Raw genomic sequence first — 24,115 nt, forward strand, 5'->3', positions numbered from 1 at the left:
AGTTCTTTTTCTCAGAAGTTGGTAAATGGGGTCCAAATCGATGTGTTAATGGAGTTCCCGTTTGAATGCCAGGCCTCTAGGAATTCCTGTGCATCTGTTTGTTAGCCTGTCCCAGGATGGATGTATTGTCCCAGTCAGACTGGTGTCCCTCTTTGTCTGTGTATATGGATACTAATGGTAGTTGGTCATGTCTTTTGGTGGATAGTTGGTGCTCATGTATCCTATTGACTAGTTTCCTGCCTGTCTGTCCAATGTAATGTCTATTGCAGTCTTTGCAGGGTATTTTGTATATGATGTTCATTTTGCTGGATGTTGGTACGGGGTCTGTTAAATTCACCAGGACCTATTTCACTGTTGTGGTAGGTTTGTGACGACCAGACTACTGCGGCTCCTAAGCATCGTAGTAGCCCACAAGCTACCCCTACTCCTATACTCGAATACTCTCAGGCAGAAGAAATGTTCACAAGCAATAATTATTGAAACATCAAGATTTCCTAACAATTTTATTGCCTCTTCGTTGGTGTATTCTCTACTTTCTTGTGGATTCACCTTTAAGAATGTTTGCAATTTTCCTTTGGATCATTGTATAGCTTTACAAAATAATTACAGACTTGTTTTTCAAGATTATTTCAAACCATTTTTGTCAAGTGAATAGTTAATTTGAGCTTGCCCAATTAAGATTTGAATAAGTGCTAAGAAGTTGAGATTTAAAAATATTTTTGTGTTTTTTATTTGTGATGATCATTTTGCACATAAAATAGTTGACTTCCTACATTGATTCATTGTGAAATAGTTAGTATAAAATTATCACTTTCAGTGACAGCTTTGAATGCAATTTTATTAGGATTAGCATGAAAATAATACTGTATTATGTTACCATGGCTTACATTCTAATAGTTTGCAATTTGTTTGAAAATTCAAACAATCATGCTGTATATCGACCCAGTCTAATTAAGTTTACAGTTACAATACTGAACATATTATGTAAGTAATTTTGATGGCAAAAGGTTCTTTAAAGATCATTTAGTTCTTAGCACAATCTACATATCTTAAATAAAGGTGTAAGCACTGTTTTCTGAAGTTTGGACCCCAAAGAGTAATATTCCGAGCTAAAGGAGAGACATCTTCAATATTTATAGAAATGATTGATTGTTGTTTTAGGGTAATTTATATATATTAAAACAAGTTAAGTTCTTCCAGGCTTTATCAAATTTATTCATGTTGTAATACCTTAAAATCACCATCAAATATTACCTCAAACTAACCTTGGCCTTTAGTTGTGTCAGTTGAATTGGGTATCCAAAACCAAAAGAAAAGCTTGAAAGTGATTACAAAGTGAAAACAAAATACAAAATGTAAAACCACTTAGAAGATACACTAGTGTTACAGCGATCAGGAAAGCATCATTTGTAAGCTAGTTCTTAGCGTATGCATTGATAAACCTGACTCCCTTACCCTAGTGACAGATTTATAGATGCAATTTCTTGTGATGCAGGAGCTGACAGTTTCTTGGAATTCAACTGTATCAGTTGCTGTATAGAAATACTGATAACCAGTTTGTTTCTTCCTTCATGTTGATCTAATTGTTTACAAGGTGAGAGTTGTTTTTAAGCATGTACAGGAACATTCCCAAAGAAAACAGTTATCACTGATCACAGAGGGAAGTACAACATAAATAGGCCAGTTAAGAAACATTATTAGTCAATCTTGTGATAAAATAGTTTTTTCTTTCTCATTTATTTTCAGTCAGAAGCAGACAGGTAGATGTTTTATTATACCAGTCAGAAATCTATTTTATAATCAGCATCTTTCACTAATTTGTCTTCTTTCTCTTCATTTCCTTTCTGAGCTTAACTGCAGACCACATAATTTCCCTTTCTGATCTACATGGTGATTGATAATGTAAATTATTCACTTTCCTCAGATATTGTCCACTTACTTGACAACCCATCTTTGATCTTGATCTTATAGTGCTGCTTCTGTATAACTCGCTCATCCTCTTAAAGCAAGCTATCTCTGCAGTTCCATATTTGAACCTCTCTTAAACATATTTCTGATCTTAGTAAAAGCTCAAAATAGACCTCATCAAAGTGAGAAATTATATCCTCTGTCATGTAAAGACCTGCCTTTCCTCACCTTTCTTCTCTGCAGCCCATGATGTAGTCCATTGTCCAACCAAATGGCACTGCATCAAACTGGTCCCACTCTTTCCTAACTAAATACAGAGAATCTCTTGTAATCTCTGTTTTAGCCCTCCAAAGATCTATTCTTGAACTTACTTGACAACATCATCCAAAGGCATGGTGAACTGGCAGGGACAGCATGTGAAGTTAGTGTCAGTCATGCCTGTTTCTGGTAGAAGAGCTCTGGAATAATGGTTTAAAAAGCTTTGCTGATTCAAGACCAACATTGTTACTTTGAATGAACACTGTGTCAATTTCTAAACACTGCACTAAACAGCATAAAAGACTGCTGCCCAGTTGCACCACTTAAGTGCAACATCAACTTACAAGTTACTTTCTGGTTCATTTATTATTTTGCTGTTCCACCTTTTTTTTATGCTTTCTATAGTTGTTAGACGTTTCAAAGGTCTATACGAACTGGAGTAGCAGGAACTGCAATACTTCATTCTGGCTTCAAGCTGTTGGTATAAAATTAGTTGCTCTGAGCCATGAGTATGTCTGGCAGAATAAGCAGAGACGATCAAAACTGGACACAATTGGAAGGAGGTGGTTATATCCATACCTTTGTCACTGATCATCACATTGTTATCTTGGTCATAATGAACATAGAAGAGCACAGCCCACTGTTTCTGTGTCAACCGCAATGCCATTTTTCCCTAATCCCATTTGCCTGCACGTCATCCACATCTGTATATTCCCTGCTTGTTCATGAGTCTAAATGCCTCATCAATGTTATTATCATACTTGTACTCTGGTACAGTGTTCCAGACACCTACTATCCTCTTTGTAAGATACCTATCTCGCACATCTCCTTTAAACTTTCCCCCTTTCACTTTAAACCTATGCCCACCAGTATTTGATAGTTCCATTCTGGGAAAAAGATACTGACTATCTATCCTATCCATACCTCTCAGAATTTTATATACTTCTATTAGGTTGCCCATCAGTCTCTGACGCTGTTGTGAAAAGAGTTTAAATTAGTCCAACCTCTCCTGACATGGAATACATTCTAGTCCAGCGAAGATTCTAGTAAACATCTTTTGTACCCTCTCCAAAGCCTCCCTCTCTTTCCTATAGTGTGGCTGCCAGAACTTCATACAATCCTCCAAATGTGGCTTAACTAAAGAGTTATATTGCCGCAACATGACTTGCGAACTCAAAGCCTTGACCAATGAAGGCAAGTGTGATATATGCCTTCTCTACCACCTTATCCACTTGTGTTGCCAGTTTCAGGAGCTATGGACTTGCACCCCAATATCCCTCTGTATATAATTGTTGCTAAGTTAACTGTCATTTACTGTACACTTTACCTGTGCATTTGACCTTCTAAAATGCTTCTCACTTGATTAAACTGCATTTGCCATTTCTCTGCCAGTCTTTCCAAGTCGTCAATATTTTGCTGTATACTTTGACAACTTCCTCACTACTCACAACTCCACCAATTTTTGTGTTGTCTGGAAATTTAATGAAACCAGCTACATTTTCATCCAAATTATTTATATAAATTAGAAGCAACATAGGTCCTAGCACTGATCCTTGCGGAACACAGCTTGTCACAGACCTGCAGTCAGAAAAACACCCTTCCACAAATACCCTGTGTTTTCTATAACCAAGCCAATTTTATATCCAAATTAGCAATTAACCATAGATCCCATATGACTGAGATTTCTGAAAAAGCCTCCCATCAGTCACCTTGTCAAATGCTTTCGTAAAATCCATATAGACAACATCCACTGCCCTTTCCTCATCAATCGTTTTTAACATTTCCTCAAAAAACTAAAATTTGTGAGACAGCGCCTCCCCTGCATATAGCCATCTGACTATCCATAAGTCCATTATTTTCCAAGTGCAAGTAGATTCTGTCCCTAAGAATCTTCTCCAGTAATTTCTCAACCGCTGATGTAAGGTTTATCAGCCTGTAATTTCTTGGATTATTCCTGTTGCCCTTCTTAAAAAAGTGAACAACATTGGGTATTCTCCAGTCTTCTACAACCTCGCCTGTGACTAAAGAGGACACAGATCTCTTCCAAGGCCCCAGCAATCTTTTCCCTTGCCTCCTTCAGTATCTTGGGATAGACCTCATCAGGCCCTTGGGAACTTATCTACCTTGATGTTTTTCAAGACACCCAATACCACCAGCGCCTTAATATTGACATGCCCTAGAATATCAAAGTACCTCTCCCAAACCTGACCACATCCATGTTCCTCTCCTTCATGAAGAATGCAAAGCACCCTTCTGGCTCCATGCATAATTTTTTTCCTTTATCTTTGAGAGGACTAACCGTCTTGCTCCTAATATACCTTTGGATTCAGAGACATTTCACGGTCCCCTTTTGCTCTCCTAATTCCTTCTTTAAGTTCTTTCCTGCTTCCTCAAGGTTTTTGTCTGATGACAGTTCCCTAAACCTTACATATGCTTCCTTGTTATTTTTGACTAATCTTTCTAACTTTCTCATCATCCCGGGTTCCTGGATCTTGTCAGTTATCTTTTATTCTCACAGGAACATGCTGGTCCTGAACTCTGATCAACTGGCCTCTAAAAGACTCCCACATACAGATGTAGCCAACTAGCCATCCCCAATCTTTAATTTTTTCAGTTCCTGTCCAATGGTATTATAATTGACCTTCCTCTAATTTAGTGCTTTCACCTGAAGACCAGTCTTATCCTTACCCATAACTATCTTAAACCTTATGGAATTATGATCACTGTTCCCAAAAGGCTTCCCTGCTGAAACCTTGATCACCTAGCTAGGCTTATTCCCTCGATCCATGTCCAGAGTGTACCCTTCCCTAGTTGGACTATCTATATATTGTTTCAAGAAACCCTCTTGGGTGTACATAACAAATTTTGCCACAGAAAGCTTCTGGAGCTAAAGATGTTCCAGTCAATATTTAGGAAGTTAAATTAACCCATGACAACAATGCTGTTGTTTTACCACGATCTGCTTATGTATCTGTTCCTCTGTCTCCTGCTAGTTATTGGGAAGAATGCAGCATAACCCTATCATAGTGATTTGCACCTTTCTTATTCCATATGGCCTTGCTGGATGAGCCCTCCAAGATGTCCCTTCATAGTGCAGCTGTGACATTCTCCTTAATTGGTAGTGCTACTTTCCTACTCCCTCTTTGTCATGCTTTAAATGTCTAAACCCTGGAATATTGAGCTGCCAGTCTTTCCCTTCTCTAAACCAAGTTTCTGTAATGGCTACAAAAATCGCAGTTCCAGGTACTAATCCAAGCTCTAAACTCATCTGTCTTACCTATTAGACTCCTTGCACTGAAATAAATACAATTCAGGCCGCCAGTCATTCTCATAGAGCTGTACAGCATGGATACACACCAACTCGTCCATGCCAACTAGATATTCTAAGTTAATCTAGTCCCATTTGCCACCATCTCTCTAAACCCTTTTGAGGAGGATTTAAACTAGTAAGGTGTGGGGGTGGGATCCAGGGAGATGGTGAGGAAAGAGATCAATCTGAGACTGGTACAGTTGAGAACAGAAGTGAGTCAAACAGTCAGGGCAGGCAGGGACAAGATAGTACTAATAAATTAAACTGCATTTATTTGAATGCAAGGGGCCTAACAGGGAAGGCAGATGAACTCAGGGCATGGTTAGGAACATGGGACTGGGATATCATAGCAATTACAGAAACATGGCTCAGGGATGGGCAAGACTGGCAGCTTAATGTTCCAGGATACAAATGCTACAGGAAGGATAGAAAGAGAGGCAAGAGAGGAGGGGGGATGGCATTTTTGATAAGGGATAGCAATATAGCTGTGCTGAGGGAGGATATTCCCGGAAATACATCCAGGGAAGTTATTTGGGTGGAACTGAGAAATAAGAAAAGGATGATCACCTTATTGGGATTGTATTATAGACCCCAATGGTCAGAGGGAAATTGAGAAACAAACTTGTAAGGAGATCTCAGCTATCTGTAAGAATAATAGGATAGTTATGATAGGGGATTTTAACTTTCCAGACATCGACTGGGACTGCCATAGTGTTAAAGGTTTAGATGAAGAGGAACTTCTTAAGTGCGTACAAGACAATTTTCTGGTTCAGTATGTAGATGTACCTACTAGAGAAGGTGCAAAACTTGGCCTACTCTTGGGAAATAAGGCAGGGCAGGTAACTGAGGTGTCAGTGGGGAGCACTTTTGGGCCAGTGACCATAATTCTATTTGTTTTAAAATAGTGATGGAAAAGGATAGACCAGATCTAAAAGTTGAAGTTCTAAATTGGAGAAAGGCCAATTTTGACGGTATTGGGCAAGAACTTTCGAAAGCTGATTGCAGGTAAAGGGACAGCTGGCAAATGGGAAGCCTTCAGAAATGAGATAACAAGAATCCAGAGAAAATATGTTCCTGTCAGAGTGAAAGGGAAGGCTAGTAGCTATAGGGAATGCTGCTTGACTAAAGAAATTGAGGATTTGGCTAAGAAAAAGAAGGAAGCATATGTTAGATATAGACAGGATAGATCTAGTGAATCCTTAGAGTATAAAGGAAGTAGGATTATACTTAAGAGGGAAATCAGGAGGGCTAAAAGGAGACACGAGATAGCATTGGCAAATAGAATTAAGGAGAATCCAAAGGGTTTTTACAAATATATTAAGACAAGAGGGTAACTAGGGAGAGAATAGGGCCCCTCAGCGATCAGCAAGGCGGCCTTTGTTTGGAGCCACAGAAAATGGGGGAGATACTAAATGAATATTTTGCATCAGTATTTACTGTGGAAAAGGATATGGAAGATATAGACTGTAGGGAAATAGATGGTGACATCTTGCAAAGTGTCCAGATTACAGAGGAGGAAGTGCTGGATGTCTTGAAACGGTTAAAGTTGGATGAAACCCCAGGACCTGATCAGGTGTACCCAAGAACTCTGGGAAGCTAGAGAATTGATTGCTGGGCCTCTTGCTGAGATATTTGTATCATCGATAGTCACAGGTGAGGTGCCAGAAGACTGGAGGTTGGCAAACGTGGTGCCACTGTTTGAGAAGGGCGGTAAAGACAAGCCAAGGAACTATAGACCGGTGAGCCTGACCTCGGTGGTTGGCAAGTTGTTGGAGGGAATCCTGAGGGACAGGATGTACATGTATTTGGAAAGTCAAGGACTGATTAGGGATAATCAACATGGGTTTGTGCGTGGAAAATCACGTCTCACAAACTTTTTAAGCAAGTAACAAAGAAGATTGATGAGGACAGAGCAGTAGATGTGATCTATATGGACTTCAGTAAGACGTTCGACAAGGTTCCCCATGGGAGACTAATTAGCAAGGTTAGATCTCATGGAATAAAGGGAGAACTAGCCATTTGGATACAGAACTGGCTCAAAGGTAGAAGACAGAGGGTGGTGGTGGAGGGTTGTTTTTCAGACTGGAGGCCTGTGACCAGTGGAGTGCCACAAGGATCGGTGCTGGGTCCTCTACTTTTTGTCATTTACATAAATGATTTGGATGCACGCATAAGAGGTACAGTTAGTAAGTTTGCAGATGACACCAAAATTGGAGGTGTAGTGGACAGCGAAGAGGGTTATCTCAGATTACAACACGATCTGAACCAGATGGGCTAATGGGCTGAGAAGTGGCAGATGGAGTTTAATTCAGCTAAATGTGAAGTGCTGCATTTTGGGAAAGCAAATCTTAGCAGGACTTACACTCTTAATGGTAAGGTCATAGAGAGTGTTGCTGAACAAAGAGACCTTGGAGTGCAGGTTCATAGCTCCTTGAAAGTGGAGTCGCAGGTAGATAGTATATTGAAGAAGGCGTTTGGTATGTTTCCTTTATTGGTCAGAATATTGAGTACAGGAGTTGGGAGGTCATGTTGCGGCTGTACACGACATTGGTTGGGCCACTGTTGGAATATTGCGTGCAATTCTGGTCTCCTTCCTATCGGAAAGATGTTGTGAAACTTGAAAGGGTTCAGAAAAGATTTACAAGGATGTTGCCAGGATTGGAGGATTTGAGCTATAGGGAGAGGCTGAACAGGCTGGGGCTGTTTTCCCTGGAGCGTCGGAGGCTGAGGGGTGACCTTACAGAGGTTTACAAAATTATGATGGGCATGGATAGGGTAAATAGACAAAGTCTCTTCCCTGGAGTGGGCGAGTCCAGAACTAGAGGGCATAATTTTAGGATGAGAGGGGCAAGGTATAAAAGAGACCTAAGGGGCAACGTTTTCACGCAGAGGGTAGTACGTGTATGGAATGAGCTGCCAGGGGATGTGGTGGAGGCTGGTACAATTGCAACATTTAAGAGACATTTGGATGGGTATATGAATAGGAAGGGTTTGGAGGGATATGAGCCGGGTGCTGGCAGGTGGGACTAGTTTGGGTTGGGATATCTGGTTGGCATAGACGGGTTGGACTGAAGGGTCTGTTTCCATGCTGTGCATCTCTATGACTCTATGCCTTTTAAATATTGTAACTGTACCAGCCTCCATCATTTCCTCTGGCAGCTCATTTCATACATGCACCACCCTCTGCATGAAAAGTTACTCCCATCAATCCCTTTTAAATCTTTCCCCACTCGTCTACTCTGTGATCTTGATCTTGATCTCGGCTCTGCCCTCTGCAACTGGCTACTCAGCTTTCTCACCCACAAACCACAATCAGTGAAGATAAATATCTGCACCTCCTCCACAATAATACTCAACACTGGAGCCCTCCAAGAATGCGTCCTCAGTCCATACTGTACTCCCTGTGCACACAAGACTGTGTTGCAAAATTCCAAATGAATGCCATCTGCAAGTTTGCCAATGACATCACCATAATAAGACGGGTATCTAACAATGACGAGTCAAAATACAGAATGGAGATAGAGGGCTTGGTGACATGGTGCAGTGAGAACAACCTTTCTCTCAACGTCGGCAAAACTAAAGAATTGATCATTGACTTCACAAAGAAAGGAGGCAAACACACCCCCATCAACATCAACGGAGCTGAGTTGAGAGGATGGACAATATCAAGTTCCTCAGTGTGATGATAACTGACAACCTGTCCTGGACTTGCCATATAGACGTGATGGTCAAAAAAGCGCAACAACGCCTCTTCTTCCTCAGGCAGCTCAGCAAAATGTTGTATGTCCATAAGGACCATCACCAACTTCTACAGATGTACCATTGTGAGCATATTGTCCGGATGCATAACAGCCTGGTATGGCTACTGCTCTGCCCAGGATCATAAGAAACTGCAGAAGGTGGTGTGCACAGCGCAGGCCATCACGGGAGTCAACCTTCCATCACTGCCATGGAAAAGTTACCAATATCGTCAAAGACCGTTCACACCCGGTAATGATCTTCTTCAACCTTTTCCATCAGGCAGAATATGTAGAGCATACCAACAGGTTGAGTAATAGCTTCTTCCCGGCCGTTATTAGATGACAAGTCGTTCTGCTATAACATGACAGCTGTGTTCCTCTGCAACCTCGCACTATAGAAAATTGCACTGTAGAAGATTGCTAATACAGAATCATTATACCTATTTAGTACAATGTTCACAATACATCAATTGCTAAACAACCAATTCAGGCTGATGAAACGCGCATTATAGGAGAATGACCTTTTTTGAATGGGCTCTCTGACCTCCAATAATGCTGACCTTGCTAACGTTGATCTCTCTTGTATGCCCTGTGCAATGTAACCTGTATGCCTCTGTCTAAATCTTTTATTTTGTGTATCCTTGCTTACTATGATCTGCCGGTACTGCTTGTAAACTTGTAAACTTGTAAACAGAGGTTTTCATTATACTTCGGTGCACGTGACAATAAATCAATCATTCAGTCAATGAAATCTATGCCCTCTAGTTTTTGGACTCCGCTAGCCTGGGGAAAAGACATTGGCTATTCACCCTATCCTATCTATGATGCTCATGATTACATGTAAATTTTAAAAGTGGCCTAACCAATGTCCTCCCAACTCCGATATTCAATGCACTTACTAATAAAGGCTGCCTTGACTGTGCTGAGTAACTGGGACTCTACTTTCAAGAAAGTATTAAGCTGGAGTTCAAGGTCTCTTTGTCCAGCAACACTTTCCAGGACCTTGCCATTAAGTCCTGCCCTGATTTGTCTTTCCAAAATGCAGCACCCCACATTTATTGAAAGGAAACTCCATCTGCCTATTGTACTCTGAGGTAACGTTCTTGGCTGTCCACTGCACTATCAATTTTGATGTCTTCAGCAAACTTACTAACCATACCTCCTATCTTCATATCCAAATCATTTATATAAATGATGAAAAACAGTGGACCCAGCATTGATCTTTATGGCACATTGCTAGTCACGGGCCTCCAGTCTGTGAAGCAAGCCTCTACCAGCATCCCCTGTCTCCTACTTTGGAGCCCAATTCTGTATCTACATTGCTCGTTCTCCCTGTATTCCATGTGTTCTTTTGCTGGATGTGATGATTGCTGGCTTGACCACATTTACTGCCATCCATAATTGTCATTAAGCAGTTGGCATTGCCCATCTCTGAAACCTTCTTCAGATCAACAATCCTCTGATTTTCTGACCACTTGCACATTCCTGATTTTCAATAGTGTGCCATTATTGACTAAACTCTCAGCAGTTTTGATCATTAAGCTCTGTGTCTCTTCTCTTGTTCTCCCTTTCTTGCTCTCTCCTTCTCATTTTTAGACCCTCCTTAAACATACCTGTCAGCCATCTAATATGTCCATTTTTAGTCTGGTGTACATTTTTTGTCTAGTCATACTCCTGTGAAGCACTTTGAAAGATTTGATGAAATTAAAAGAGCTATATCAGTGCAAATTATTACTATTTAAAAGCAGCTAAAGTAATCCTGTTTACAAATAATTAACACAATTAATGAAAATGTGTCAGATTGAAGTTTGCTTGATGATTTGTGATTAATGTGAGATACCCCGTGTCATAATTAATTGGAAAATATCAGCATTTCTAAAATAAGGCATGTGTCCTGGATCTATTAGAATGCAGACCTTCTTCCACATTTCAATGGAAAATGATACAGATCTTTCTAATATTGGTAAATGAACACTAAAAACCTGTCCATTACTTTCAGGGATACTTTCAACTTGGAACCTTGACCTGATTTGGTTTATCTCCAACTAAAATGATCATTCATGCCTTTGTTAGCTCAAGACCTGAGTTTTCCAGTTTGCTGTTAGCTGGCCTCACACTTTTTTGGCTTGCATTGCTTTGTAATCATTTCATCCAAACTTCTGCTGCCTATGTCCTACCTTGTCCCATATTTGTTCACCCATCAACTCTCTGCTGGTTGATTTATTGCTTCCTGGTCCAGCAATTTCTCAATTTCAAAATTCTCAACCTTGTTTTCAAAACTGTGTTGAGCTTTGCACACCATTCTTATGAGGTTCCTTGAATATTTTGCTGCATTAAAGCTGCTATATAAATGCAGTTTGTTGTTGATGAATCAGAGACCAGTGTAAATACCATTGTAGGAGAAAGTGAGGACTGCAGATGCTGGAGACCAGAGTTGAAAAATGTGGTGCTGGAAAAACACAGCAGGCCAGACAGCATCTGAGGAGCAGGAGAATCGACGTTTCGGGCATAAGCCCTTCTTCAGGGCTTTTCCCTGTCTACCATTGTAGACAGGGATATCGTTGGCAAGGCTAGCATGAGTTGTGTTTGCCCAGTTACTCTGAACTGGTGTGCCTTCCAGAGGCACTTTAGTCCCTGTGATAAAAGTAGAGCCACAATATTATTGAGTAGGAAAATCTAGGATAACCAACAAGAATTTTCTTTCTTGCCCGAGATGACTCCCAGCTGTTGGAGTTATTTGTTTCTTGATCCTACTTATTCTATGATGTCACAGTAGTGTAGTTATGATGCCTAGATGCGGGCAGTTATATCCATTTCATGTCTGGAATTTAGCTCCTGTGTCCATGTTTAAATTGTAATGAAGTTTGAAACTGGTTCTGATGAAACCCATCGATAATAAAATTTTTGTTATTTTGTTCATGTGATGTGAGCATTGTTGATAAGCATTTATTGCCTGTTCTTGAGAAGGTGGTGGTAAGCAGCCTTTTGGAGGAATGTATGTGCTTGCTAAAATTCATACCATTGTTGTATTGATGATTGGAAGTAAACTAAAAGAGCATAAGTTGATTAGTAACTAAAACACATCCCTCCCTGATGCATAGTGTCGCCTGAACTGACGGTGCAGGATGCACCTGTCCCCTCTGCCACCGCTGCAGATGTCAGATCGATCTCTTTGAGAGTAAATCAGAGAAAAATGATTGGGCCAGACAGAGCCTCCAGCCATGCACTCAGATCCTGTGCAGGCCAGCTAGCGGAAGAATTCGCTGACATCTTTAACCTCTCCTTGCTACAATCTGAAGTCCCCATCTGCTTAAGAAGACCACCATCACCCCAGTAGCAAAGAAAACACACACTATGTGCCTCAATGACTACTGTCCAATGGCTTGGACTTCCATAAGCATGAAGTGCTTTGACAGATTAATCATGGCCCACATCAATTCTAACCTCCCAGCCTGCCTCGGTCCCCTGAAACAGGTCTACAGGGGATGCCATTTCCCTAGCCCTACACTCATCCTTGGAACAAGGACGCCCTATGTCAGGCTCCTGCTCATGGACTGCAGCTCTGCCTTCAGTGCCATAATTCCTTCCAGACTAATCACCAAACTCCAAGACCTAAGTCTCAAGTCTGCTCTCTGCAAACTGCGATCAGTGAAGCTAGACAACAGCACCTCCTCCACGATAATCCTCAACACTGCAAGGATGTGTATTCAGCCCCCTACTGTACTCCCTGTATACTCATGACTGTGTAGCTGAAATTCATACAAATCCCATCTGTACGTTTGCTGATGACACCACCATTGAAGGCCGGATATCAAAAAGAATACAGGAAGGATATAGAGTGCTTGGTGTCATAGCATAATGATAACAGTTTCTCTTTCAGTGTCAGCCAAACAAAAGATCTGATAATTGACTTCAGAAAGAAAGGAGGAGAGCACACTCCCATCGACGTCAATGGAGCTGAGATGGAGAGAGTCAACAGTGTCAAATGCCTAGGAGTGGCAATAACCAACAATTTGTCCTGAATCTCCCACATAGATGCAACAGCCACAAATGCACAACAATGCCTCTTCCTCAGGAGGCTTAAGGAATTGGGCATGTCCATAATAACCCTCACCGACTTTAACAGATGCACCATAGAATGGCTTGTTATGGCAACTGCTCTGCCCAGGATTGTAAGAAATTACAGAAAGTAGTTTGCACAGCACAGACCATTGCAGAAGCCAATCTTCCATGGACTCCAACTATGCTTCTTGTTGCCGACATCATTAAAGACCCCTCTCAGCCCGATAATACTGTCTTCCAATCTCTTCCATCAGGCAGAAGACATGGAAGCTTGCACACACATACTAACAGGTTCAAGAACAGCTTCTTCCATTCTGTTATTAGACTACTGTGCACCTTGCTTTTGTGCACCCCTTCTGCAGTTGTAACCTTGTATGCCCCACTCTGTTTAAGGACCCTGTGATTTGAATGACCTTGTTTGGTCTGATGTTTATATTGCTCGCAAAACAAAATTTTTCATTGTACCTAGGTCCATGTGATAACAATAAATCAAATCAAACCAAAACTACACCATGATGCCATTTAGACCCTTATTTAACAGACATCACTGATTTTTGATCTAACCCAGGAACCTTTGTTTACATTGCTTAGTTTCCATTCCAAAGAGATTAGCAATCTTGGATTTAAAATTAAGAATTAATTAACCGTTTATTTGTTGTTTTGTGGAAAAGTGTTCGAAAGGTTGACCATCCTTTGTAGAATTGTTTGTTAACCTCACTTCTAAAAGAAATGCCTCTTAATTTTGTCTGTATCTGCTCATTCTAAATTCCCTGCATTTTCTGTTTATAATGAACAGCTGACATTCTTTTACAGTGGGATTGCTTCAAGATTGCACATCTGAAAGAGCTCATGCTTGTACATGTTCTGTTTGTTCCACATGCAGCACATTTCCTACTGTGCTTTGGATGCACGCTTGGAAAGGAGGCATCGTCCATAACCAATCAAAATAGCTCCTTTGTCTCCACAATACCTGTTCCACTGAATCCGTTGAAAACATTGATCAAGTAACCTCTTAAATTCTAAAGAGTATGACCTTAGCTTCTTTGTGTTTTAGCATGTTTCTGGTGGAATGGGAGTGGAAATAAGAAACTACAGGTGCAGGAAATTTGAAAAATAAATTCTGTTAACGTGAAAAGATAGAAAATAGGCCATTCGGACCTTTGAGCCTGCATGACAATTCAAAATGATCATGGTTGATCATGAAATTTCAGTATCCAATTCCCGCTTTCTCTCCATACCCTTGATTCCTTTAGCTGCAACAGCCATGTTCAGCTCCCTCTTGAATATATTTAATGAATTGGCCCCAACAGCTTTCTGTAGGAGAGAATTGCACAAACTTACAACTCTGAGTGAAGAAATTCTTCCTCCTCTCAGTCCTGAATGGCTTACCCCTTATTCTTAAATTGTGACCTCTAGTTCTGGACTTCTTCAACATCGAGAGTATTCTTCCTGTATCTATTCTGTCCAGTCTCATCAGGATTTCATATGTTTCTATGAGATTCACCCCTTATTCTTCTAAATTCCAGCAAGTACAAGCCCAGTCATTCTAGTCTTTCCTCATATGTCAATCCTTCCATCTCAGGAGTAAAAGATCATTGGCCTAACATGTTAACTTTGTTGCACTGTCTGCAGACATCACCTGACCTACTGAGTATTTTCAACATTTACTGTTTTTATTCCTAGTTTTTAAAATCCCTTCTCATAAATTAACCCTTGGAATTTGGATATCATCCTGATAAAGGTACATTGTATATTCCGTCCAAGGCCAGTATATCCTTCCTAAATGCTTCAAAATGAATTCAGTAATCAAAATGTGGACTTGTTTTGTCACTCTTTGTATTCTCACCCTTTAGACAAAAAGTGGGGTTGAAATTGTCCTCATTTCTGAGAGCAACATACATGTCTGTAATTTTCCACATTATTGGGTAGATGCCAGTGTTGTAACTGTACTTGAACAGCTTGGATAGAGGGGTCTGTGTGGCAGCATTGCAACCAGAATGTTGCGAGGGCCTGTGACCAATGGTCCTCACCCATTTCTTAATGTTGTGTGGAATGCATCGAATGACCTGAGGGCTATTCTGTGTAACGATATGAACCTTTGGAGAGGAGTAAGAAGTTTACCCAGATTTATTAAGCTAAATGATATAAGCTATGGTGTGCGATGAAAAAGGTATTCTTCTAAGAACTTTTAAAAGTCACATAGATATACTGTCCTTTCAAAAGGAGTACATTAGAAAACTTAAAATAGATCAAGAAAATCCAATATATCCAATAATAAGAAGAAATTGTTCATCTAACCTCCTTTTTATATACTTTACTTTCTCCTTCTTTAACTATCTGGGGCCATGGTTAAAGACAAAATTACAGAATGATGATAAAACCACCAGCCGTGGAAATTGCCATGCAGCATGCTTCCTGTAATATAAATGTAGCATTTTTTTCTGTCTGCGCCTCAGAAAGAGCTTTACTTCCAATAGCCTAAAGGCCTGAATGCAAGTTCACCTGTGACATTTGCATTTGATAAGGTTATCTGGATAAAGCTAAATGACTTTAAATGTAGTCAGAGCACTGGAACCAAAGAATAAGAATGAGGATGTAAGTGGAAGCGTTAGAAGGGAGAACCCTGCTTGAAAGTTATTTAATAACACCGAGTTAATTATAGATTTATTATTTCCCTTGAGCAAAATCCCAAAGGTTAAATGTCATCTTCTGTTATATTTTCTGTATGTACTATTCATCTGTAAAGTGGCCATAATTGACTTGAAACTGGTGCATAAGTTCACGACTAATGAGCATATAGATGGGTGATGAGTTCAACTAAAACAGAATTGGAAAACAATATGCAAGTTGAGCAAAGACAAAATAAATGCACAGTTATCTGCTTCCAACTGATGTTCTTTATTTTTTGGGCATCCTAGCAGATGTCTCCTTCCCAGTTGTATGCTTTGCACAATGTTTCATCTCTATTCCTTTATTCATTTCAAACTTGCATCTTGTTCTTAAAGCACTGGTAAGTAGTAATACACTTTAATAAATTACAAAACATGGCCAGGAATATTTTTGGTCAAAACCAAAACACATTCTGTGACATGATTTATCAAAGTACTTCACTGCAGGCAGTGACGGTCCTTGATAGGATAGAAGATTTGCTAGAAAAGCTCCACAACTGAGAGGTTTCAGTTAAAGGATTAGTTTGAAAAAGATGTAGCAAAGAAGATCAAGATTGGATTTAATAGAGCTACACAGATCATCACAAGATCGGACAAGATAGACAAAAAAATCTGTTCCATTAGCTGATGATACAAAGATGACAGGACACAGCTTTAAGGTTTTGGGCAAAAGATGCAGGGATGATCTGAGGTGGAATTTTATACACAGCAAAAAACAAGAACTCATTGTTTACAAGACTGCTGGAATCTGCAATGATTAATGATTTCAGAAGGAAATTGTATGGGCATTTGAGAGAAATTAACTTGCAGTGCTGCAAAGATAGAACAAACAAAGGAGACCAGTTGGTTTGCTGTATCGGGAGTCGCCATGGACTCAATCAGCTGAATAATCTTGTACACTATTATGGCTCTGAAAATGGAGATACAAAGCATACAAACTGGGAAGGAGACATCTGCTAGGATACCCAGAGGTTGGTCTCTGAGGTACAAATAAAGGTTCTAATAACACTAGTTCAAAGTAGAGATGTGAAACTGTCTTTGTATTTTGGCAAATGTTTATCCCTTTAACAGCATCTAGAAATGCATCTTCTTCCTCACAACAGTAACTGCACTTCAAAAAGGTTATTTCCTTGTCTTTAATGTGCTTTAGTTTTTCCTGAACATTCGTATATGAATGCAAAACTTTCGAAATGTCATAATTTAAAAATCTCAATGCTCCTGTGGGAATAATTGTACCATTTCATTTTTTTTATTGCTGCTACTGCCATATAGAATTTATGCTAAGTGGACTCTACATTTAATGTCCTTTCTATTGTAGAGCTCCCAAAGCTGTGGACAATATCCTAACTATAGTTGAACCAACGTTTTGTGTAAATTTATCAGTACCACAAGAACTTTGCTGTTGTACTCTTTTTTTTTATCAATAGGGATGCAATTTTCTGGTGACCTTTCTATGAAAATTTTATTTGTCTACATTAGCACTTTGAGAGAATTAAGTTTTATACATGGAAATGCCAACCCTGTCCCGATCTCTCCTGCTGATACTGAACTTCACACGTTCAACTGAGCATTACTAGTTGTACTTATCATCTTCTGCTTCATAATCAAAGACCAGTCTTTCCAAACTCTAGTTTTGTAGTTTGAAGGTCTCTGTTGAGATCACTTTTTCAGTTTAATTTCGTTCAAAAGCCTCTTTTTTTTTTTAAAAAAACTAACTTTATCTTTGCCTGAGTTCACCTCTCTGTTGGGTAAAATGTCCTGTGTAAGTTCATCTTGTGAAATTGGCTGTATTTCATATTATTGGTCCACTTTTTCTCTTTTCAATTACCTGCTGACATGTCTGTCAAATTATTATGTAGAAGTTAATGCCACCACACCCAAATTCTGAATTTCAATTATTAAAAGTAGCATCATAACTTCCTTCTCAATGTGTTTGAAATTATTTATTGAGTTTAATTATTGTCTCAACAAAGTGTTGTCTTCATTTAACATTCCATTGTTTAATGTTATTTCATTGTAATGTAATTTGCTGACATTTTTGTTTCACATCTTTTGGTTTAACATTGTTTGAATGCTTTGTTGACAACCATTGTCAACATATCATATATATTTGTGTATAGGTCGACCTTGTGTTATAGTTGATCCCTTGTTTTTGGCCAAAAAATCTGGTATTTTTTATATACCTCGTGTATAAGTTGACCCTAGTTTTCCAAGGATTTCTTCCTGACCATGTATGCAGCCTTAAAGGGCATGATTTGCACATTTTTTATTCAAATACACATTTTCAATACCTTTGTCATCACATGTTACGCGCACCAGTATATGTTTGCGCCATGTGATTTTCAAATTGTTAAATTGAATGTTGATAGTATACACACACACACCGTGTATTATGTAATATTTACATACTATATTTGACTTGTGTATGCAAATATCTACGGATTTTTATAGCAGCCCTCGACAACCAGCCATCTTCCTGCTGTTGCGTCAGTTTCTTAGAAGTTAGTCTCGCGTATAGTTATCCTTGAACTTGCTGTAAAACTCCCCAAATGTTTCTGACAAAATGGCATCATGAAGAAACAAGTATACAGTACAGTTTAAACTAAAAGTTATTGAAGTCACAGAGAAGAACAACAATAGCATAGCTGCAAGAGAGTTCTGTGTTTCTAAAAAACTTGTCTGAGACTGTGGGGAAAAAGCCACACAATTAAAGGCTATGCCAAAACCGAAGTATGCCAACCAAGGAAAGCTGAACAAGTGCTACAACTGGAAGAAAAGATTGCTGACTGGGTAATTCAGAATCGTCAGAACGGAAGCATAGTGACTTGACAATGTATTAGAATACGTGCCACAAATGAAGCGATAAAAGATGATTCAGTGATTTCAAAGCCAGTGCTGTGGATGGTGCAGTAGGTTTATGAAAAGGTAAATTTAATGCTTAGACAGAAAACCAAGATTGTCCAACATTTACTAACAGAACTTAATCATTAATTGATTTCCATCGCTTTGTGATCAGAAGTTGGAAGAAAAACTAGTACAGTCTGACATGCATCTACAATATGGATGGAACCCCCATGAAGTTTGATATGCCAGGGACAGAACTGTGAACCAGATTGGAGCAAAAACAGTTTTGGTTAAGACTACTGGCCATGAAAGGAGTTGATACACTGTGGTACTTGGTTGTAAGGCAGATGGAACAAAGTTAAAGTCTATGGCGATTTTTAAGCGGAAAACTCTGCCCAAATAGAAATTTACAAAAGGCACTGTTATCCTCGTCCATGAAAAAGGGTGGATGGATGAAGTTGGCAGCAAAACTTGGATTAGGGAGGTCTGGAATTTGTGAGCAGGACTTAGAAAGGAAAAAGCCGAACTGGTTTGGGATATGTTCAGATCACACAGAGTGAAAAGTGTTATCAGTGAACTTTGTGCTAACAATACTAACATTGCAATGATTCCTGGAGGCATTACAAGCATGGTGTAGCCACTCGGTTTTAATATCAATAAACCTTTTAAGGACTTAGTACGGAACAAATGGGACACTTGGATGCAAGAAGGGGAAATAAAAAGGCTTCTCAAAGGGTGGCAACATGCATGTTCCATTACTTGCAACTGTATGTGAGTGGATTGTTGAGTCCTGGAAAGAGATGACAATTGAAATTATTGTGAAAGCCTTCAAAAAAAATGTGCAATTTCTAATGCTTTAGCTGGTATGAAGGATGACTTTTTATTGTCAGATGGAAATGACAAATCAACGGATTTGAGAGTGCAGATGAAGCTGATCCATACAATGATACACTTTAAGGAGAAAGTGAGGACTGCAGATGCTGGAGATCAGAGCTGAAAATGTGTTGCTGGAAAAGCGCAGCAGGTAAGGCAGCATCCAGGGAACAGGAGAATCGACGTTTCGGGCATAAGCCCTTCTTCAGAGGGCTTATGCCCGAAACGTCGATTCTCCTGTTCCCTGGATGCTGCCTGACCTGCTGCGCTTTTCCAGCAACACATTTTCAGCAATGATACACTTTACCCAGATGACTGAAATAAATTATTCAGTGGTGCAACTGACGAGGGCAGTGAATTTGAAGGATTCTTACGGACTTTTGCATGTATTCTTAAAACTTTTGTTTTAAGTAGCTATCCCATAATATTTGTGATAGACGGTGAGAAGAGTTTTTTGCTGTGAATATCAGTTTTTGATGTGAAGTGTTTATTGTATATTGTTAACAGTTTCATGCGGTCTTTTCTTAAAATACTATGAAACATTTTTTGTTTTTACTCCTCTGCTTTTCTTCATGAATTGTGTGTTATACAAATACCCCCAATAGATGGCCTGACCACCTGCTAGTATGCCTATTAGTGTTTGTACATGTGTGTATACTTACATGCACTTTACGGTACTGGTAATTGGAATACGGTATGACAGTACCGCTTTACCATTGCAAGCAGGATAGAGACAGCTATTTTGTAGATAAATATTTATAGTTCTTTTTCCTTTTGTTGTTTATTATTTTATATAGAAATCTGGCTCTTGTTTGTCCATTTTTTGGCTTATGCCAAGCATGAATTTCATCCCCTTCAACGATACCTTGCATATACCTTGCATGTGTCAACCCCCAATTTCAGCCTAAAATGTCTTCAAAACTCGACCTATACACCAGTATATACGCTAAATCAAAGGCCTCTATTGCACTGCCTGCATTCCAAATACCCTCTCCCCTTTGTTCTGGGCTTGGACAAGCACTTTTGCCTCATCTTTTTTTTTTCTGTATCACCCTGGCCTTGTTTTACAGCCTTGTCTCCCAATTGGCTACATCCAGACATCACTTCCTGCTCTCTTGCTCTCACCTGGGTCTTGCTATCCACCACCACCACATTCTAGACATTGACCTGAAATCTCTAGGTAGGAACAGTCTTCCCTACACTGCTACTTCTACTGCTGGGCTTTTGATTCTCTTATTAATATGAACTGAGGCCCTGGGGGCTATTTAATTGCGGTTGGCAGTCAGTGTAGGTAGCCCTGAACATTTAGCTGCATCGACTGACTTCTGCCATTAGGTGGGCCCTTGTGACTCTTAACAGTCTTATAGAATGTAATTTCATTTTATATTTTAAAATTCATTTTCTTTCAGTTATTTCATTTAACAATGTAGGAACTCAGCGATTTAAAGTATAAGTGGTGGTATATTTAAATTTAGATGGTACAGACTTAATTTGGTTTTTTTTTAAGTCTAAGGAATGTATCTATTTGAATATCTATTTACGTTGTAACTACATATCTACCAACCCTAATCTACTTCAGCTTGTTCTTCTTTCATGCCCTAATAATTGTCCTTATTTAAGGTTACAATATTAGTTTTGGACCCACTCTTTTCTCCCTCAAGCTGAGTGTTAAATTCAATATGTTATGATCACTGCTGTCTAAAAGTGCTTTCATTGTGTGATCTTTCATTCATCCCATCTCATTGTACAATTCCCGATCTAATGTAACCTGCTGTCTGTTTGAATCCAGATACACTGTTTTAAGAAGCTACCCTGAAATCATCCTATGAACTCTCATTCAAGTTATGTGTACCAATCTGATTTTTCGAGTTTATATGTAGAATAAAAGTCCCCTATCATATAGTTTTTCTGGAGCGTTTCAATTATTATTTCTTTTATATGCCATCTTACTGTATGGGCTGAAAAATGTGTTGCTGGAAAAGCGCAGCAGGTCAGGCAGCATCAAAGGAGCAGGAGAATCGACATTTCAGGCATAAGCCCTTCTTCAGGATTCTTCAGGCTTATGCCCGAAACGTCGATTCTCCTGCTCCTTTGATGCTGCCTGACCTGCTGTGCTTTTCCAGCAACACATTTTTCAGCTCTGATCTCCAGCATCTGTAGTCCTCACTTTCCCCATCTTACTGTATGGTAACAGTTAAGGAGACTGTGCATCATTGCCAAGAACTGGCAATGGCCTTTCTTACCTCGAGTATTCCTTGTCTATTGTTCTCATATCATTAGTTATCAGCCCCATTTTATTTCCTCGCTTTCCTTCCTTCCTGAATGTGTCTTTACACTTAAATACTCAAGTCATAATCCTTGTCAGTTTGAGGCATTTCTCTGTAATGACTATCAGATTGTATGTATGTATTTATTTGTTATCAATTCATCTGTTTAGTTTCAAATACTATATTCAAATATAGAGCCATCAGTATTGCCTTTTTGTAACCTGTAACCTTATCTGTTGATTTACTGTTAGAATTGTACTGTCTATTCCTTCTTATCATGCTGGCTACTCTTTGATTCACAATATCTTGACAAATTTAATCATTATCACACTTTTTAGCTTTAAGTCATCTCTGTTTTCCTAGTTATCTGGTTCACTAGAACACTGGACCAGCAAGATTCAGTTATCGATTGACTCAATGGTAAAGATGTCACTTAGCCCAGTACCAGTGCCAATACCCCATGAATCAGAGCCAAATCACTCCACACCAGTCTTATTTGCACTTTACCAATTTGGTAATAGTCCCACGATTATTATCTTTTGAAATTGTCCTTTTTATTATGGTGCCTAGTTACTCAAACTATTCAGAGCATCATTCCTTGACTTGCCTATGTCTCTATGTGGAGCACACGTGATGTATCCTTGACACCCACTAAATTAGTTTTAATTCCTGAGCAAATGTCCTGAACCCTGATACTGAGCTGGCAGCACAAGCATCTAGGCTCTTGCTGTTTACTACAGTGTCAATCCCCTCACTACATTGACCTCTACTATAATTATTCTACTTTTTGATCCCCTCAATTGAATAGCTTCCTGCAATATGGTGCCATTGTCATTAGCTCATCCATCCTGCTACCCCACTGTTATCCAACCAAGCTGTAAGAACCTCAGATTTGGAATTTAAATGTTAAGTGTTATGCACTTTTTTTGTGCAAAGCCAAAGTGTAATTTTTCAGCAAACTTGCCATGGTGCAAATCAGAACAATTACCTTTGACTTCTGTCCATTAAATAATCTAGTATTTTCCAAACTCTCAAATGTTTTCATCAGTAGCTAATTCTGTTAAATTGTTAATGTGTTTCAGGAGTCACATTATTGAAGAAAAGAGCTTTGTGCCTTGTGAAGAAATGTTGTTTGGCCGAATGTCTTTTAAAGGTTTTAATCCAGAGATAGAGGTATGTTCTTTATAGGAAATCTGCATTTATGTCTTGTTCGCCATTGGCTTTTTGGTGAAGGAATTTTATCAGCCAACTGAACACAATGAACTTCTATAAATTACATGTTTTAATGTTATAAAGTTGTGGGGATTGTTATGAAACACACATTACTGTATGCAATATGCTGGAATTTTTTAAAGTCAACATTTAAAATTTTGTCCTGCTGCATCAAATTGTTCAGAGAGAACTGGAGGGCTTGTTAGAGAAGGATGATTCCTCAATCTTGTTGGAACTATTTTATTTGGAAACATTCATACCCTTTGTGTAGAGTAGATTAGGCAATTAAAATCAGCAAGTGCAACTCTATGCACAAATATTTTGTGTTATGTTGAATTTTTGTATAATTCACTATTACTTTGGGATGATTTGGGATTGGAGAGACAAGTTGGATGCAGAAAATGATTCGTGAAATGGTCGAACTGTATCTAAGATGAGTTATGCAGGGAACATTGAACTTCAAGGATGACGAGATTTTTTGGGGGGGCAGGGCACCAAAGACTAACGTTTATGCCTTGCTAAACCTACAAAAATTATTGATTGGAATGTAATTAGAACATGAAGTATGAAACTTTGGATGCAGTTATAACATTGTTTTGAGCATTGTATTTTTAAAACCATCCAGGACCAGGGAGTATTGCTAAAGATACGTTTAGATGAAGTTAGAGGCTATAATTGTGTGAAGAGACAAAATAGGTTGTGAATCTGAAAATGATGATTGAAATTCTGATAGATTTGATTAGGTTAATTGGTAAAACAGTATTTCTCCATGAGCGAATGAAACAGCATTAGAGCATAAATATATGATGATCACGGCAATGAATGAAAGGAGACCTTTTTTAACAAAAATATTAGGATGCAGTATGTACAATAGCAATGATGTTGTAAGCTGAATCCATAATAATTTGAAAGTAACAAGGATATGCATATAACGATAAGTTTTGATGGTAATTGGGTGAGGACAGGACATTT

At 39.1% G+C, this 24,115-nt stretch overlaps 1 protein-coding gene across 1 annotated transcript in view; it reads left to right on the top strand.

Moving 5' to 3' along the window:
- The window catches only part of mphosph6 (M-phase phosphoprotein 6), a 53,360-nt gene that overhangs the window by 15,883 nt on the left and 13,362 nt on the right, over positions 1-24,115 (top strand). The window contains exon 3 of the mRNA XM_043706655.2: positions 23,014-23,104. Within this exon, the coding sequence (XP_043562590.1) occupies positions 23,014-23,104 (91 nt within the window). The remainder of the gene's footprint in view (positions 1-23,013; positions 23,105-24,115) is intronic.

This window comes from Chiloscyllium plagiosum, unplaced genomic scaffold, assembly GCF_037043375.1.
Source record: "Chiloscyllium plagiosum isolate Xiang-an unplaced genomic scaffold, Cpla_swu_hap1 HiC_scaffold_17, whole genome shotgun sequence".
NCBI classification, from domain to species: domain Eukaryota; kingdom Metazoa; phylum Chordata; class Chondrichthyes; order Orectolobiformes; family Hemiscylliidae; genus Chiloscyllium; species Chiloscyllium plagiosum.